The sequence below is a fragment of the Montipora foliosa genome, chromosome 5 (assembly GCF_036669935.1).
Source record: "Montipora foliosa isolate CH-2021 chromosome 5, ASM3666993v2, whole genome shotgun sequence".
NCBI classification, from domain to species: Eukaryota; Metazoa; Cnidaria; class Anthozoa; order Scleractinia; family Acroporidae; genus Montipora; species Montipora foliosa.
This window is the reverse complement of record NC_090873.1, coordinates 22,018,256-22,038,255: the sequence shown is the minus strand read 5'-3', so window position 1 is coordinate 22,038,255 and position 20,000 is coordinate 22,018,256. Positions and strand designations below refer to the sequence as shown.

The window sequence follows — 20,000 nt, the reverse complement described above, 5'->3', positions numbered from 1 at the left end:
ATCAAGCTAACATACTTTGAGTCTACAGGATATAATTGCGTTTCTAACTTTCTGACTGGTTAAGCCAATCTCGGTTATCATCTCATATACCGTATGACCTAATATGGTCACACGGTTATCAGTCGTTAATTATCGGCTATCTTATCAATTATCGGTTGGTTCAAGGGTCCACGCGTTAAAGTAAAGTAAAGTAAAGTAACCATATTTAACGTCGATAACTCGTAACAGTAATTCAACTTAAGATTTAAATGAGAAATTTAATAAAGCAATAATTATTAATCCATTCGCGCTCGTTGGATATGGGACGGGTTATAGCCAACTCGGTGCTACGCGGAATAATTGTTAATTACTCGTATTAAAAGGCTTAATGCAGACTTGTTTTGACAGCTAGTTGACATAGATGGAAACTGATTTCTTTTCTGTGTTTTTTTTTATCCTTAGGTTGTGAATCATCCGTCTAAAGTTATTGAGATTCAAATGAGAAAGAAAGGATTCCATCATGACGCTGGGCAGGTATTGAACCTTGACTCTTCTGGCATATTAATTCGTCTTGAATTTCTCAGTTAAGACATTGTTTAAAGTTTGTCCTTTTTTTTTCTAGTACATATTTCTCAAGTGCCCCAAGCTGTCTCATTTGGAGTGGCATCCATTTACTCTAACATCGGTAAGTTAGCAAGCGAATGAAAAAAAGTGGGGACCATTCTATAATTTCCCAATGGAATTTAAGTGGTTAAATCTGTGTTGGTTAGCATGTTTCCAAAATCTGAGTTGCTGACAAAACGTTAAATTCGTTAGCCTATCTAATATTCAGAGTTTTTTTCCTGTCCCTGTTTAACCTACTTGTTTAAGTTGATAATAATCTACGTGAACAGTGAATGTAAATTAGACATAAGATGCAAACGAAAGTTGTCTTGGGAGATGGTGAGCTTTCCAGTTTTGCTTCTGGATTATACTGTTAGCCACACCAAAAGAAAAAGATTTTAGTTGCAATATCGTTTGTTGATTCCCAATTTGGGACGCTTGGCTAAGAGTAGCAACAGTTATAGCTAGCATTGATCAAACACAAATGTGGGGCTTAACGCTCCAACATGTTGGCCGAAGCAATATTGAGCAGCGAAATCGGAACCTTTCATTCTTAGTTACTCCTACTTTTTATGGAAATAATAAAGGCGTATCAATCAATTTCAATTTGCATACAGCCGGAAAGGACTGGTAGCTAGATTTTTGTTAGTTAATGATAATCTTCCAAGGTTTCTAGTCACTCTCGTATTTTTGTTTCCAGGCCCCTGAAGATGACTTCTTCTCCGCTCATATTCGCATCGCCGGAGATTGGACAGGTAAGATTAGTAAACAGATTCCATGTTGCTGTGCGTCTGTTCAGTAATAGATTCCAGCTGACTTCAAAATGTGTAAGAACAAAAAAGTGGCACACGAGGCTATAGCTGAATGCCGTTTTCAGGTAACACAGTGCAGAAAAGAGGTAATTCAGTACAAAAGTAGTAAATAAACCAAGCATTCTGATTGGTCAGTGAGCAAACAAACTCAAATGTGAACACTGGATGGCTCAATTTTTTGCGTGATACATGTACACGTGCGTTGCTTTTGCTTAACCGTTTTTCATGCAATTTGGAATAAATAAGCACTTGTAACTTTTCTCAGACCACCAATGGCACTCGGCCTACGGGTTCGTGTAATTTTGTTCGTCCTTGAAAAAAATTACTTGTGCTTATTCATTTCAAATTTACATTGGAAATCATGTGATTGCCTATACATAAGAATTTACCATTACCGCGTCAAGTCAAAGTGAACTCAATCTGTACGTAGAAACTACTTTTGCGATTCGAAATAAGTGAATGGTTTGTCCTTGTGTTAACAGGTGGACTTGCTAAACTTTTTAAAGGAGACGGAAACGAAACAAGAAGTCTTGCTGATTTGCCAAGGTTAGTAAAGATCTCAGAAAATCAGAACAATTAGATCGTAAAAAAAAAAAACACTGGATGATTATTTTCTGCCAACCATAGCTTCGTTCCTTTTTGTAGCCCTTTATCATCTACATTTTTTTATGGTACCAACGTCCTCTTCCCTCTTGGTTATTCAAGGTATCCACGATTGATTGCCAAATAGTCGCTTTCAGGGGTTTCAATAAAATTTTAAGGTGTCGGCCGGTTTAAAAAGAGAAACCGACTGTTGTCATTGTCAAAATGGATTTTAGTCTTAGGTTTTAAAGAATCTGTCAGTCCTTTCACGGGAACAAATGAGGTCAATAAATTGACCTGCTTGCAAATGAGTGGTTTCATAGCTCGGTTAGTAAAGCATTGCACCGGCATCGCAGAGGTGATAGGTTTCATAATCCCGTTGAAGCCGCCTGAATTTTTCAGGTGTCTATAAGAGACAATTGTTTAAATTGACCAGTTAAGTGCGAGACCGGGATCACTCCTATTTTTCGTTTAGGACCCGCACTTTAATGTATACATTTCTTTCAGTTATGGTTAATTGAGAGTACTGTTTATTCCAGTCAATAGACCTTATTCATAAATGGCGGTCACATTTATAATTCTTTTGTCCACGTGCAAATTAGCCTACCAAGCCTCATTTTAAAGCAAGAATTCTTTTCAATTCACTGTATGGTATGGAGGCTTGGTAGGCTAATTTGCACTTCGACAAAAGAATTATAAATTGACCGCCATTTATGAATAAGGTCTATGCTCTTGACCAATGGTCAAAAGCAGAAATAAAAGCAGACATAAGGTTGTTTTTGTCAACGAAATGTTTTGGATTTAGTACGCAATCTTGTGACTTCTGACGGGTAAGGTCTAACTTTTGCTCAAAGCTCTCAAACCTGTTGATAAATTTAATTAGTATATACTAAAACAATGGATAGCGTTGAACGTGCGCGCTGATTGGCTTCTCAAACTCCGGATATCCTTTGCTATTCATCTCCTAGCAATTCGCGCGGAATTTGCGCCCGAAAATGTTGTAATCTTTGCAGGAATAAATGAGTTAAAATCATCTTTTTGTGCTATATTATGTCACTGTTTTAGTATATACAACTATTCACCTCAGTGTCGGTGGATAGCGTTGGATATTTACCCCACCGCTTCGCGGCTCGGTAAATATCCACCACTAGCACCTCCACTTCGGTGAATAGTTGCTAATTACTTAGCTGTCATAACTTTGTTATATAGTTTTAATTTTGGTAAATTTTGGTTCCATGAACTGACTCACCCCCATTGCCTGACTTTTGTCCTTACTAAAACAAGAGGATTATTCGCGAACGACGGACACTAGCATTTTTTTGCGGGTAAATTAATATATACATTTTTTCTATTAGCTAAGAATCTAGCTTCATTTAATCTTTAATCCCAGTATCAAATACTTATCCAAGGTCATGGAAACACCTCTAAATTCAGCACTATTTATTTCCTCGCCTGGGCCACATACTTCCTCACCTCCCCTCCCCTCCCCCAAGGATGCCAATTTTGTCACAGCGATACTCAAGCTCTATTTCTTGAAACAGGATTCCTCTCAGCTAGAGGGAGATTGTAAAACATGCTCTTTTTATCTCAGCATTTTACCAGAGTTGGGAAAGTGAGAAGGCCGAATACGAAGTCTTTGATTCCATACAAATGCAAAAAGGGTCGTTTAAAAAACATTGTCCTTTTCCTTTTGCAGACTTGCTGTTGATGGACCCTTTGGAACTGCAAGCTCAGTGAGTGTTCCTGTTTGTAGACAACAACAACAACAACAACAACAACCTCTATTCGTACTCTTATTACATAAATATTTACAAAGAAAGTAGGAAATTTAATTAAAATTAAATAGAGTGCCTTCTGGCCGGAATAACCATAGTGGTTATAGGAGCCGGGCAGCCAATCACAAAATAATTTCAGTACGTAGATTAAGAGAAGGGTCTGTTATAAAATGACTTGGCTAAAAACGGAAGCAAGCAGAACCCAACACGCGCACTTACACACACAAAACCACACCACTCACGCAGCTATGATATTTGAATATTATAATTACAGAAAAGTGAAGATATCGATAATTAAAATTAAGATAGCATATCTAGATTATTTTAGGGAAAAGATGGTGCCAAAAAATTGGCATGGCTTGTTATAGATAAATAGAATATATGCACAACTGTAACATCACTAGTAGTTATTAAGAATAAGTAAGATTTATTAATAATAAGTCAGATATAATGTTTTTCTTAACTTTAGGAAGCTTAGTGCTTTTTTCAATAGAATTCTAAATCTTTGGGTCTTTAATCTAATATTATACACTCTATAATTAGTTCTTATTTTAGGCAAAGAGTAAGAAAGTTTAGTGGATATGATTAATCCATGTAAAAAGAGCATCGAAAACAGACGGCAATAACTTGTTATAAAACTTATAAATGAAAACTGCAATATAAGAATTGACGAGATCATGAAAGTTTAAGATATTCAGGCGTTTAAAGAGAGGACTAGAATTGTCATGGTATTCAAAGTCATTATGCCTACTAATCTCTTTTGTAAAATATACAAAGATCGAGAGAAAGATGGGTAAGTATTACCCCATGAGATAATACCATAAACAAGAAAAGGGTAAGATTAATCAAGGTATCTGAGTTTAAATAGTAACGAAGTTTTGAGAGAATACCAAGCTGCTTTTTATTTTTTATAAATTTGAGGCAATCAAGACTCCCAGATACCTTATGGAGAATCCATGTAGGCTCGGTTACTGGCCAGCATTTCTTTTTCAAAGCTGTCATAAAACGGCTTTACGTTGAAAATAGTGAAGAATTTCTTGGTTGGCAAACAAAATAAGCAAGGCGTAAAAGTAGCCTATACTTTGGCTTTTATATAAACCGATTTCCGGTTCCCTGCTCTCCAACTGATGGCGTATGTGACTTACGTGTACAACCGAGAGTTTTTCAAATGAAGATTCGATGGTGTACATTCTTTTCCGAAAAATCCGATTGGCAATTTAAGGTCGTCGTCTAACCCTTTCCCTTACCTTGTTGCTAGAAACAGATAGGAAATGCTTAGACTAAAAGGGACCTTCGTGTTGGATATCAAAATTGGGCGTGCATTTAATTACCTGCAATTCTGGACATGAGATCGTTAGAATCTCATTTTGCGTTTTTACTTTTAAAATACAGCTAGAGCCCTATTATACCGTGAATTATGGTGGACATATCATGTGTTGTTTGATCTTCTCTTTATAGGACGTCTTTAAGTATCCTGTTTGTATGTGCATCGGAGCAGGCATTGGTGTGACACCCTTTGCATCGGTGCTGAAGTCTATTTGGTAAGTCCTTCATACACTCCTTAAAATTCGGCTCCTGAAGTGGCAATGCAGTGGATAGATATAACCTTTTAAGTGCCTATTTGTCGAAGCAAACAAATTATGGGCAATAAGTACCGTAAATCCTCTATGAAGCCCTCCGGGGGGCTTAATTTTTTCGAGCATTTTTGAGGGGGGGGGGGGGCTTAATAGAGAGGGGGGCTTATTTAACTTAGCGAAACGCATCACCTGCAGCAAAAATACCGTGGTATCAGACAAAGTAGACTTACGTGTTGTACAATTAAAGTCACTGTCAAAAGTATTTAATTCACTTGTGGGAGCCTAAAAGTAACAAAAAAAAAAAAATTCTTATCCTTCAAATATGTGCTTTCGGCCTCATGTTCTTCGGTAATTTTTATGAGAATGGTTACTTGTATTGATTTGTCGTACGCAACTTAACAAACGAAAATGCGGCCGTAGACCAAAAACAATGTGAACTTTCAGCCTGAATAAACCATAACTGATCAGTCCACGTTAATCGTTAATTTTTTTGTGAAGAATAAGTATGGGGGGAGGGGAAGGAGGGAGGAGGGGGAAGGGGGGAGAGGGCTTAATAGAGGATTTACGGTATGGTAAATTATTGAATCATTTCATTGGCTTTTGCAATTTGTCAGCGGATTAGATGACACGAAAAGTTCCATTAAATGAAATCATTATTGGGCATCTTCCAAATCTACTGACTTGGGGCAGTGTGTTTGCTTACTGGGCCTATTTCTCGTCCCTTTATAAACGCGCCTTTGCACGAAGCAACCCTTGGCTTTAAAATTGTGTGTTGTCTTCATTGTCTATATATTTTCGCATCATTACGATCTGTCTCACTTTACTGTCATATGACGATTTATGATGCGTATAATTTTGAATGAACACAATGCCTGGAAAATGTAATAAGTATAGGAAATCGTATAAACTTGCGCGTGCATTTCGTGATTTATGGGCATGAGTGGTGTTTAGAAAGTTCTCGAGAACTTTTAAGACATCACAAGTGACCATAAATCACGAAATGCATGAGCAGGTTCATACCATTTCTTATTTACTTTATGCTCAACAAAATCACTCTATCGCTTTGTTTCCTTAGCAACTTCCGCATTGCACTGCATAACTTCTTTTGCACTCTATAACCTATTTATGGATTCGTCATTGACCAATCAGGAACGTGATATATTGTTGAGTATATAATAATGAGATATAGCTACTTGAAAACAACTTGGTTATTTTTCAATAGTTTAATGACCTAAGCTCCCTCCAGTCTCCAGTAACTCAGTTGGGCAGCCCTCTGAACTTGTAATCGGAGGATAATGCGTTCCACCCCTTCTAGGAGGAGTCAAGTATGTGCCTTTCGTAGTAGAAAAAGTCGCCATTTCATCACTAATCCACTTTCAAATTCAAAAACCAGTCAATGAAAGGTTAAAAGATACCGGTCTTAATGGAGTGCGTTTCGTTTTTGTTCTCCAAGATCGATTATGCAAACCTAAACGCTTTGTTGATGGATGGGTTTCTATCACGTGATGAGACGGCCATGTTGGTGCACAAAACAGTAGCAAATTATAACTCATGTCTTGCATTATAATAGAGTCAAATTCCCAAAGGACTTTTTTTCTCTATTCACTATTTCCTCAAATCCCATAAAACACCCCTGTTACCCCCCTTCCCCCCCCCCCCCCTCCCAAAATATGGATAGGTATTGTTTTCGATTTCTCTTGGGACATCTTCATGCACCAAGATGGCTACTGTCACGTCGGGTGAAAACCATCCATAGTGGAAGTGTTACTACAGTCGATCTCAATCTGACTCCGAGGGTTTTCTCCGGATACTCCGGTTTTCCTCCCGCATCAAAATCGACTCTCAATTACATCCGGCTGCGGGCGGATACCCTCGATAGGGATAACCTGTGGTATCCTTCCCTTTCATTGAGTTAAATGAATAAAGTTGGTATTATTATTATGATTATTATAAGCTAGTTCACAGGCACCCCACTTCTTTTTAATAATGTGACAGAAACAGTTGAAACTGAACATGATTAAGAACCCCAACTGGCAGGAGGCAACCAGTTGGCTATTTACAAAGCGTGGTAGAGTTGAATCCGGGACAACCGGAAGCAAATCCAAACCGGAAGTTAAAACGGGATTTGAACCCGGGGCAACCGCATGCAAACGCAACGCCCTAACTACTGGACCTCCCGCCTCCTCAGTCCTCAGTCATTTTGAGTTTCATTCTGTTAGTTACAGTAATAGCATCACGAAGCATCCTCAAACCTCTTGTTTGAAACCTCATAGTTTTTGTTGCTGTTCAAATCTTCAGGTATCAACACAACCAGAATAACGTCAACCCTGTTGTGAAGAAAGTTTACTTCTTTTGGATTTGTTCGGATACCAATGCGTTTGAGTGGTTTACAGATCTCCTTCAGTATTTGGAAGACAGGGTAACGAATTCATCTCTCGAATATCGCATTATGATATGCATACTGAGAATTGCAAGTTTCCTATTAGAAAAATTCGTTTGGTAAGCTGCAGCAAACTCCCGCACTTCCAATAGGCCTCTTCAACTCCTCACGGGTTACTCTCCAATTTGCTATTGTAGAAGAAGTGACTTGAAAAACATTTCTTTATTAAAAAAACTGCGATAATAAAAATATTTTTAAACACACTAAAGCTAAAAAGTTCTTAAAAAGCGTAAAAAAAGTAGTCACGACGCTATCCTAACGTCATTATCAAGTCAAAATAACTAAAAAATGGAAGTTGATGATGACTACTAAAGGCACTATAGATAGAATAATATATAGTACAAGTGAAACAAAAAGCCTAGCTCGAATGGAATCTGCTTGAGTATTCAATTAAAGAAGGCTTGATTTTTCTAATGAATAGCATTTCAAAAACCAAACAATCGAATTTGCTCTGGCACTTCCTGAGAATTTTCAATTGGCTTGCTTTTAAAAGATTGCTACTTCCGTGAGACTCTATGAAAAGTGTTCTTGTGCTCAGCAATGCGCTGGTGGAGGTGTCGGGCGGTGTACCCTTAAATCTTTAAAAAGCAAGCCAATTTAAAATTATTAGGAAGTGCCAGAGTAAATTCGATTGTTTGGTTTTCGAAATGCTATTCATTTAGAAACCTCAAGCTTTCTTGAATTAAATACTCTAGCAGATACCATTCCTGCTAAGCTTTTTGTTGAAGAAAGAATGCAACAAGACCGCTGGGAGTACCTCGATAAATTGGCTAACGATATGCTGGATAATAGCGAACACAAGCTTTTTTGGAATTACGTGCAGTCCAGGCCTAAAAGATCTAATGATTTCATTGTCATAAAGATGGAAAATGGCAACGTGCTAACAAAAGTAGGTGGCATTGCTGAGTGCATGAATGAATAATTATTTTGCTTCCGTTTTTACATCCGAAAACGTTGATAATTTTCCATCATTTTCTCAAGTTATCAAAGACAAGGATCTTAGTCCTCTACAATGTTCACCTAAAGATGTTAGCAAGATTCTAAGCGAGTTGAAACCTCGTAAATCTCCTGGCTTGGACAGTATACATCCCATGATCTTAAAGAAATGCGCTGGAACCTTGGCCAATCACTCAGTGATGTTTTTAATGCGTCTCTTGCATCAGGCATGTTACCACACAACTGGAAATTGGCTGACATTACTCGTTTCTATAAGGAAGGTGCTAAAACGATCGAAAGAAGTATCGCCCAGTCTCACTAACATCAGTGGTGTGCAAAGTGTGTGAATTGATAGTAAGACAGCAGCTTGTTCAGTTTTGGATTACAAACGAGGTCTTTATTCAGGAGCAATTTGGCTTCTTGAAATCATCAAATTTGAGGTTTTGACGACAACGTGAGCACACAGCAATGAACCATCGTTCGCATCCATCCAGTTACAGAATGTTTCGCCGGTATTGTGCAACGTGAAGAAAACGGAATAATCGCGAAATACTTGCGATAGTGCTAAGTTATATTCTGGAGTGACGTTTTCACTGTCCTTGCATTAAGTCCCTATTACCTGCTGTGATCTTTCGTTGAGATGGTCTCTTCATATCCGCACTTGTAATATTTGGCTTTCGATAATCTTTCAGCAACACCCCATACTCACCATGGCGTTTGTTTTTTCTGTTCACAGATGATAGCCACAGGAAATGGAGATTTTCTCGAGTACAACATATACCTTACCAGAGGGTGGGGCCCGAATATGGTACGTAAATGCATTGCTATTACAATACAGAATATGATACAGAGTAGACCTTACTCGCTTGTCATGATCTACATTGGGAAAACAAAATTGACGAGCGAATAAGGTCCAAGATTTAAACATAAATCAAGAGGGAAATTTCTTTGGAATCTATGAAAGGTGACGCAAAGCCTTGGACTCGACTTCGAACCTTTTCATTCCCGTCAGTGCTTGGCGTTGCCAGCCTTTGCATTAGACTGGAACTGAAATCGAAGCCAGTTCTCTTTTCGAGTATAAAACATGACTTTGCTGATTATATCCTTTTAACTGTTATTTCCAATGGGGAACTTCAACAGGCACGTACCATTGTTATACACGAAGATGAGGAAGAAGACATCATAACGGGATGCAGGCAAAAGACTCGCTATGGAAGGCCTGAATGGAACAAGATATTTAGCCAGGTCGCCAGATCCCATCCCAGGTCAGTGCTACCGTAATGTTTGCATGTTACCTTCTCGCCCACAGTTCTTAGAACGGTTACTATTTTCCCGAATAAAATTCCATCCAGAGGTTAAATCAATTTCTTTTCACTGCGTTTATCTGCTGCATAGGTGGGGAAGTAGTATACAAAAATTTGGTTTGTCAACGGAGTTGATAATGTAAACACTTCTAGTTCGCAAATTCAAATGGACTCCCCCAGAGGGACAATTTGCCTCTTTAGATTTTTTCACCAAAAAATGCCGTCACGACATTCACAAACTTAAATTCAATCGCAACACTAAATTTTCCAACCTTTCCTCGGAAGAGTGGGCGGCGCTCAAAAATCTTAGTAAACGCAACGACATAGTTGTCAAATCGGCCGACAAAGGCGGCGCGGTAGTTGTTTGGCGGTCCGACCTTTACCAAAAAGAAGCTTTGCGGCAACTTTCGGATACCTCGTTTTATGCCAAAATCCCTAAAGATCTCACTTCCAACAATCAAAAACTTGTCAAAGACACCATTCAAAATCTTATAGTTAATCAAGAATTACCGGACACTGCCACTAATCTCATCATCAACACCCCTAGAACTTCGTGCATTTACTTCTTGCCTAAAATTCACAAACCCAACAACCCAGGTCGACCTATCGTTTCTGCCTGTAGTTGCCCCACCGAACTCATTTCTAGCTACTTAGACAGGATTATGACGCCTATCGTCAAATCTTTGCCATCATACATTAAAGACAGTACACACGCACTACAAATTTTCCGCGATTTCAATTTCTCCGGCCAAGACAAACTTATTTTCACCATGGACATTACATCTCTATACACAGTCATTCCTAACAGCGAAGGTCTTCAAGCACTTAAACACTTTTTCGATCAACGCACTATCAAAGAACCTAGCTCGGAAACGCTCCTCCGCCTTGCCGAACTAGTTTTAACGCTTAACTGTTTTTCATTCGCCGGCAACTATTACAAACAAATTAATGGTGTAGTGATGGGCACAAGAATGGGACCAAGCTATGCCAATCTTTTTGTAGGATATGTTGAACACCAATTTTTTAATCAGTACAACGGCCCCAAACCTGAACTCTACGGCCGCTACATCGACGACTGCATCGGCGCTATTTCATCCAGCAGAGAAGAACTCGATCAATTTATAACCTCCGTCAACTCTTTTCATCCGGCTCTTAAATATACCTGGGAAATTTCGGAAACTTCATTGGCTTTCCTAGATATCAAAGTTTCTATTAGAGGCAACGTGCTATGTACTAGTGTGCACTACAAACCTACTGATTCACACAGTTATTTGTTGTATTCATCGTCACATCCATCACATGTCAAGAACTCCATTCCTTATTCTCAATTTCTTAGACTTCGACGTCTATGTAGTGATGACTCCGATTTTTCCAGCAAATCAGAGGAGATGTGCCAGTTCTTCGAAAAACGTGGCTATCCTGTCTCTGTGGTCAAAGCGGGCCATCATCGCGCCCAACAATTTGATCGACAGTCGTCACTACAAACGTCACAGAAAGATAAGAATGACAGAATTCCATTCACCCTCACTTTCCATCCTCATAATCACGCAGTCAAAAGCATCATTCTTAGTAATTTTAAATTACTCCAAAATGATCCCGAGACTGCTAGAATCTTTTCGCAACCTCCACTTATTTCATTCAAACGCGACAAAAACGTAGGCAACTTTTTAGTTAGAAGCGCGCTCAAAACCAACGAGCAACCCGGCACTTTCAAATGCGCGCGCTCACGATGCAAAACTTGTCTTTTCATTGTTAACACTAGCAAGATATCGGGACCTAAGTGATCTGTTAAGATCACCGATCGTTTCACATGTACCTCCGCAAATGTCATTTATTGCATAACCTGTACGTTATGCAATAAATTATACATTGGTGAGACAGGTAGACGACTAGGTGACCGATTCCGCGAACACCTTCGCGATGTTGAGAAGAATGACAAGGATGCATCTAAGCCAGTCGCTCGCCATTTTAATCTGCCTAACCACTCCAAAAAACACATGGCTATCTGCGGCCTTTCCCTACATCTAGGTACGACGGAAAGCCGCAAGAATCTGGAACAAAAATTCATCTTTCAAATCGGCACCCTTAATCCTCACGGTATTAACGAACGCTTTTCATTTAACTAATATATTCCTACTTTTCACGTTGCCATGTTACCACCAATAGCGTAGCTCCTACTCTACTATAAAAACTACACGTAACCCATAATCCCTCGATTCGCTCTGACGAAGGGCTAACGCTCGAAACGTCAGCTTTTAGAATCTCTGTACGGTGGTCAATTTACATTATCAACTCCGTTGATAAACCAAATTTTTGTATCTGCTGCATAGTCTTGCACTATCTACAACTGGAACAACTGTGTCCCGATACACTCAATGTTTGGGAAGAGCCTTAAGTGCGTATCACCTCCTCGCTACAGTTTTTTTGCACTTTTACCAAGTTAATCCTTTTGAGTTGAAAGTCTTTTTCTTCAACGTCACTAACTTGTAGGCCGTAATTGAACGTTCCCATCCGTCAGGGGTTCTAAGGGCTAATGAAGTACCTGATTGAATTGAAGCACAACCAGTTTTCAAGAGTTCTGATTGGCGGAGGCAGGCCAGTTGGCTATAGCAGTTTAACCTTGACCTACTAGAGCTCGTCGTGAGACCGAGACTTTGGTTTGGTCTGTTGGTTTGGTCAGGTCTGGAATTGAGTTAAACCTAGGAACTCCAGCGACATGACTACCAAGCATTCTCTACTAACGAATGATATGGAAGTTTTATATTTATAATGGGAAGTGGGCATATATTTTTACAATGACAACAACGCAAAGCTCGAACTTAGGAATTTTGGCTGACCGGGGAAAAGGTTGTGAAACAGTTGGACCTGTAATGTGAAGAATTTGTCCCGCGACGAAATTGCGGGACAAATAGCGAGATACATTGCCTTGTGAACCCAGCCTAAAGCTTTCACTTAATTTTCTTTTTTATTGCAGAACACACATTGGTGTGTTTTTTTGTGGACCTCAGGGCCTATCACATGACCTCCACAAAGCAGCCAATGATCACAGTAACGATAGAGATGGTGTCAAGTTTTCCTACAACAAAGAAAACTTTTAAGCTCTGCTGCACATCCTAGATTTTAAAACCATGCTGACAACATGAAGTGTAAAAGTGCTATTAACTGCATTTTCTCCTGTAATTTTTTACCAATAACTAAGCATCACTTTTGAGTTTAAAATGTTCCTTATTTAGATGTAACGTAGCTCGTGCATTTTCCCCCGCGTGCAGCTTTGATCTTATTTTTGTCCATATTTGGGCATAAAATTGGTGTCCTAAAAACGCCAGCTTTGTTCCATGGAAAAGAGTTGAAGAGTTACACGCTTCAAGGTCATGAGCTTCTGGTTATGACAATCGATGATATTGTTGAAAGCTCCTTCAGCCCCATTCAAATTCCTGTACTAGGAATTTCAGGCGTATGTCTCTTTCAGAAAATATAATTTGCTTTGTGCCGATGGAACCGTCCAAATACGTGTCTAAGGGATAAATGCTAAGTTCGAGATTTTTTATCTTTATTAAGTGGCTCACAAGTAGCGTTTGCCAACCTAGAAGAACCAGACATACTTACTGTAACAGAAACAAAAGAGTTGTTGTAAACTAATTTAAATTGCACTCGCTACAAAAAAAAAACCGTGGTTGCATTTCATGGTGAAAATAATTACGGCAAGAAGAGAATGAATCTAAATTTTTAGGAACGTTCTTTTCTTGTTAAACTTTGGAAGCTGTCTTGCTTTAAGTTCCCCTTCTGAATCCGATCCTGTTCCCTCCGCAAGAAGTGGGAGGAACAAAAGTGGCAAGATATGAAGAAATAGGACATTCTTTCCCGGTTTAAATGTTGTAGTTTATTTATTTGCTTCTCTATTTTGTTCTTTTACAAGAAATTTACGTGGCTTTGATAATAAACTTCACCTTTTAATGTGGCGATAATGACAGATTTGGAATTTCTTAACTGTGTTCCAGGTCACAGCAATGGTAGTATGCACTACTTCAGACCAGATTTGACAGGTAGTCTTCAAATGACGTCATTTGGGTTACGCTACATTGTGCTTACGTTGCATTGGGTTACAAACATTAGGGTTACGTTAAAACTTGCCTCATTGTTTTCTAATTGATGCACCAAGGGTTGTATTCAACCGTGCTTCATTGTCATTGTCTTCACGTGCTTCTTAGGGTTACGCTGTCTCTAGGGACCAGCCGTGCTCGAGTTTGCCTTTTGGTCGAGGGTCGAGAGTCGAGAGTCGAGGGTCGAAAATTTATTCAAAATTATTTTCAAATTATTTCTTAACTTCGTCAACTCAAAAGTTCGCAGGCTCGTGTTTACTCGAGTTTCCGGGGCCTGTTTTTGCCGCATTTGGGTCATATTTTTGTTTGTCAAAAACTTTTACATTCCCACGGACTCTCCGGCGTGCTCTCAATCAAAGCAACACGCCCAGACAATGTAGCTAGCCTAGCCGGCTACATTCGAATCTTGTGGACAAATAAAGCTAAGAATGGCCGTTTTTATGCTAGAGACGTTAAAGTCGTCAAGACGCATTTGACGTCTGAGACGTTAAAGCCGTCTGGTATAAAAACGGGACGCATAAAAGTAGACAAACAAACGGACAAAAACAAGATTTTTCTAAAAAAATGACTAGGTTCTATTATCGGAAGGCACTGGGCACGAGCAAACTCGGCACCAAATAAGCGTTAACTCGCGAATATATGAGCAAATAAACGTGGCGGAATTGCAGCTTCTCAAATTTATGTGTCGACGTCGCCTGGAAGGACAGATGCAAATATTTTTTTGTGACAGAAATCAGTCTAGAAATCAGCATTTTCTGCCGATGGACGAGGAACTAGATTAAGGCTCGGCGCAGGGCTTGTTTGTCTTGTCGACCAAGAGAGCAAGGAAGGAACGAAGTGCAGATTAACAAAGGACTCAGGGCTAAATGCGTCCAAGTTAGGGCGTCCCGTTTTTATACTAGACGAAGTTAAGAAATAATTTGAAAATAATTTTGAATAAATTTTCGACCCTCGACCATTTACCCTCGACCCTCGACTAGTTACCCTCGACCCTCGACTAGTTACCCTCGACCCTCGACCCTCGACCAAAAGAAAACCGATATCGCATGAATCACGAAGCGATTAGTACGATATCGGTTTTTCGAATGAAATTTACTTTGGAATTCACCAGTTTAGCAATGAATTTTTCTTGCACCGCATGAGTTTTAAAAGAAAACAAGCACACCCTCCGCGTGCAAGTGGAACTGAAAGGAAAAAACCATTTGAGAGTCAACTGTTAATAGCCAGCGAATAGGAATCATGCTAAAATTAGAAGCCATAAAAGGGAACTTTGTCAGTTCAAGGTCAAAGAAGAGTTTTACTGATGTACTTTATTCCACTTTATCTCTAAAAAGGAGATCATTCACATTTTGATGTATTTCATTGGAACACGCCAGGTTGGCTTGTTACAAGAATGGGCAAAATGCAACCAAGAAAGGACGAACTTCAAACAAGATCCGCTCCAACACTTAAATAACGTTTAGGTGCTTTAAACAAACTTCTGAAAACACAACTTAGTGGAAATTTTCCCCTAATTTTACGAGAACTCATTGCGATTACGTGTTTATAACATAAGGGCAAATTTTTCTTGTCACTGTCGAGGCACATCGAAAACCAGTTGGGGAAACGGATTAAAAAGCACTCAAGTTGTTCGATCTTATTTTAGAGCAAAACAAACAAACAAATCAACTTTTTCTTTACGCCCAAAAGAGTACAGATCATTGTTATTTAATTCCAGTTGACAAAGGAAAAACCGATTAAACCACTTTTTGAAAATAACAAACGGTTTAGTGCCCAAGGAAAGAATTTGTGGAGTAACTTCTTGCACTAAGTATGAGCTATTACTGGTATTCTGTTTCGTCGTTGTCGTTCTCTTTCGCTCTCCTTTCGTTTCTGTTTTAGTCATAGGTCCTCCAGGCATCATGTAACCTTATCAGAGCTTCTAAAGATATGCCAAAAATTGCAATACAGCTGAGAAAAAAGCAGCTCTAAGCAGATTAAAAACAAACACTCAGCTTTAAGTTTATATCCCTCCGATGCTTGACTTGAATAACTGGCGTAGCCGCCAGTGTGGAGCACAGCCATCATGATATGTCAAACTGGATTGAAACCAGTGAAAAATGCAGAAAGAAAACATTTTCCAAACCGTTGAACACCTGAACACGAAAAGCGTTGACTGTGTAAGAACTATAGTTGACTTAATATGGTCGTGTAGCCGCGTCGAGCCAAAGAAAAACGAATCCTCGCTTATGTTTAGGTGACAAGGAAGTACTACGTTTTTGCAAACGTTGGCCGTGAAGCACTTATATTTGAACAGACTCAACTGATTTGAGTGTAATGTGAAGTGCTAGGTTTCTACCCTATATGAGCCATGTGGGCGTTAGCCCTGCTAATGAAAATGGGCCCACACAAGGATAGAGAACAACTCTGGCCAGGGTGGAAATTGAACCCACGACCTTCGCGTTAGATTACCGCTGCTCTACCGACTGAGCTACAAGGTTAGACGGGAGCAGGCCGTGGGAAATGAAGATCTGGTTTGAGCCTGCAATCCAATGTATGCTGTAAACTAGCATGATACTGGTCACGTTGGCATACATGGATGGGTGGACGTACGTACGGACGGTCGATTACGTCATGGCTATAAAACCAAAATATCTCACATCGATGGGTTACCATATTTCCTAACTATGGTGCTCCGCGCGCGCACGGAGCTCCGCTATTAATTAAAGTACACCTTGAAAAGTCTAATAACAAACTTCACGACATTTTAAAATCAAAAGCTTAGGCGTAATTAATCTAGCTTAGCCTAATTACTCTTCAGCAGCGGTTATAAATGGGAAAGAAGCGATTCCTGTAGAGTAGAAACTCCGGGTTCAAATCCAATCCATGGATATGATTTTTTCCCTTGTTTTCTCTGCTACCATAGGTCCTGGGACACAGTGTCCTAAATTTAGGCGGGAGAGAGAGCCTGCACGCATCTCTCTGAATTTTGAATGTCACACTGAGCGAGCTGTCAAAAATTCGGCAATCAGCGCACACCCGAAGTAAACATTGATATAAACAGTAAGCCACGCGATGTGTATTTCAAATTGCTGGAAGCAGAAACGCCCAAAAATTGTAAAGGAAGGAAGCCTTTGCCAGAAAAAAATCCTAACAACTACTGCAGATACTGTAAAGCGTAGCTGAATATTCTGTACTGGTAATTCGTCCATCTCCACGGAAAATGTGTTTCGTTCGTCAGGGAAATATTTAGCACAAAAAAACTTAAAACAACGTTAACCGGAATCGTAATAGAGAAATGCCTTTCCCCAGTCCGCATGTTCACTGTGTGAGACCCGTCGACTACAACTGCTGTCACATTTTGGTAAAGCGAAGCAGAGTTATATTTTTTTAATGAGATACAGGCATTACAACTACTACATTACACTTTAATTCTCGAGAGATACAAAAGATATTCTTATACCTACACCACTTTATTTCAAAGCTTTATCGAGTATTTGTCATTACAGATACGCATTTCACTAAATCAATAATTTGAAAATTGAAATATTTTGTTTTTAAGTGTATTGAAGTATTGCAGAGTTACCAAGGATATCGAGCAATCATTTGTGAAAGCCGCCTTTTCGGCTTAACTAAATACTTGCTAAAATTGTGTAGAGTTCCTTTATCGTTAAATAAGCAACTGAGGCAGCCGAAAGGCCCAAGCTTATGTCAAAATGTGATCAGCGATAGGTTTTTGTAGAGGACAGGAAACTGCCACGGTGGCATGATGTCGCCCTCGTTGTATTTTGACCGCTATATTCAAAGCAAATTAGAACGTTAATTTACTTAGGAGCCCAAGATTTTTATTCACTCACATTCTTTTGTGCAAAAGTAATTCATTCAGAAGCTGAGAACACATGATGGTCTACTTCTGATTGGATTTCTCCTGCAAGAAAGATTGTGAATATTTTAAAAGTACTCACACGTTTGGGCTCCTTGCTGTAACAGTTGCGTATACGCTGCCATGTCCCTTTTATTTGTTCACTTGGAATTAATATTATTTTGCTATTACACACTGAGGGGCTCCATCTAAGAACTTTGAAAACTTTGAAATATATATTTTTTGTTTTTATGGAATAGGTCACTAACCCAGCATTTACCAGTACTCCAAATCTTTATGATCATGATTATGGTGTGGTGAGACAGGAAGTGTCACTTGAGGGGATGCTCCAGGCAGCTAGGAAAGAGATAGATAGACTCGAACAGGAACTTGATAGGAAGAACAATATAAGTCAGTTTGGCCTTGGCCGATTTATGTATGATGATGAAATGATCCGGTTTTATACTGGGTTTTCAAGTAGTAATGTGTTATGGTCATTTATAGATGTGATAAAACCATCTGCTGAAAAAATGAGAACGTGGTCTCAAGTTCAACGTGGCAGGGCTAAAAAGCCTGGTGAAGGGATAATTAACGAAGTATTTGTAAACATGAAAATACAGTCCCTTGCTGTGGAAGATCAACTGTTCATGTGGTTGTGTAAGGTCAGGCTAGGCTTATTTGATCAAGATTTGGCTTTCACATTCAATGTGTCAATTTCTACTGTAAGTAGAATGATTATAACCTGGTCAAACTTCCTTTATTTTACAATGGGATGTTTACCAATATGGTCGAGTAGATCACAGATTATAAAAACGATGCCAAGTAGTTTTAAAGATAGTTTCAGCAATGTGCGTGTGATCATAGATTGCACAGAAATGAAGGTTCAGACACCTTCCTCTCTTGTGCTTCATTCTGAGTTTTACTCTAGTTACAAAAGTGCAACCACCTTCAAAGGTCTTGTTGGTATAACCCCTAGTGGTGCAGTGTCATTCATCTCCAAACTCTACACGGGATCTATAAGTGACAGGGAGATAGTGAAAAGGTGTGGAATTTTAAAGCTGTTAGAGGATGGAGATGGGGTTATGGCAGACAAAGGTTTCACTATAGTAGACCTTTTATCTCCTTTAAACTGTTCTCTCAACATTCCATCATTTCTGAGAGAAAAGGTTCAGTTTTCCAAGGAAGATGTAGAAAGGACTCAAAAAATAGCGAAGCTAAGGATCCATGTAAAGAGGGCAATTCGTAGAGTCAAGGAAAACCATTTATTTGGTGCTGTAATTCCACTGTCATTAGCCTCTTCAATTAATCAAATATGGTCGGTCTGTTGCATGCTATCAAACTTTAAAGGACCTCTATTTTAAAATGATAGCAATTAATTTGAATAGAAACATTTACAAATAAAAATTAGGTTTTATCAGTGGTGTGACATTTACAATGATGGAAGATAATAGTTGTGATAAAACAGATTTAGCTTATTGTACATGTCGGCAAAGAACTCTTCATCAAAGTAAATGGTTTCAATGTGCCAATCATTCTTACAAAATACCATGAAGTCACACCATTTGAGCCCTGTGATGACCATCTGCCCCATTACCTGAAAGTAATACTCATAAGTTTTCTTTAGTTTGAGTTGACCATTAACAATCTTTAAATACTTGGCATCTCTGCATGACTCACACTGGGGACAATCCAAATACCTCATTGCATGTTGGGTCATAGACAAGAAAATCAGGGCTTGCTCCTAAAAAGGGACAGCCTGGATTAATAACAAATCCTGTTCGATATACATTGACAAACCTGGTGTTGACATATGACTGTGCTGCCTCACTTTCATGTTCAAAGCCATACTTCATGGCAGCAGTCTGAACAGTTTTCTTTTTAAGCTGAGTTACCAGACCCTCATAATCACTTTTTCTTGAACAAAGTTGCTTAAATTTTGAGGCAGTGAGCCGCCGCTTTCTCAGCTCATGCCAAAATGGACTTTGAGATTGGTCTTTTGTTTCCCGCTCAATGTTGGATGCCTGCTCTAATGATACCTTTAATGAATCAAG

General features: G+C 39.1%; 2 protein-coding genes across 2 annotated transcripts in view; both read left to right on the top strand.

Annotated features, from left to right (window-relative positions):
- Positions 1-13,966, top strand: part of LOC138004345 (cytochrome b-245 heavy chain-like) — a 37,613-nt gene extending 23,647 nt beyond the window's left edge. Inside the window, exons 16-25 of the mRNA XM_068850834.1 lie at positions 442-513; positions 602-664; positions 1,283-1,337; positions 1,877-1,940; positions 3,673-3,709; positions 5,210-5,292; positions 7,627-7,747; positions 9,441-9,512; positions 9,845-9,969; positions 12,983-13,966. Of these exons, the coding sequence (XP_068706935.1) occupies positions 442-513; positions 602-664; positions 1,283-1,337; positions 1,877-1,940; positions 3,673-3,709; positions 5,210-5,292; positions 7,627-7,747; positions 9,441-9,512; positions 9,845-9,969; positions 12,983-13,106 (816 nt within the window). The 3' untranslated portion in view covers positions 13,107-13,966. The remainder of the gene's footprint in view (positions 1-441; positions 514-601; positions 665-1,282; positions 1,338-1,876; positions 1,941-3,672; positions 3,710-5,209; positions 5,293-7,626; positions 7,748-9,440; positions 9,513-9,844; positions 9,970-12,982) is intronic.
- Positions 1-20,000, top strand: part of LOC138002436 (leucine-rich repeat and transmembrane domain-containing protein 2-like) — a 255,737-nt gene that overhangs the window by 195,553 nt on the left and 40,184 nt on the right. The window lies entirely within an intron of this gene.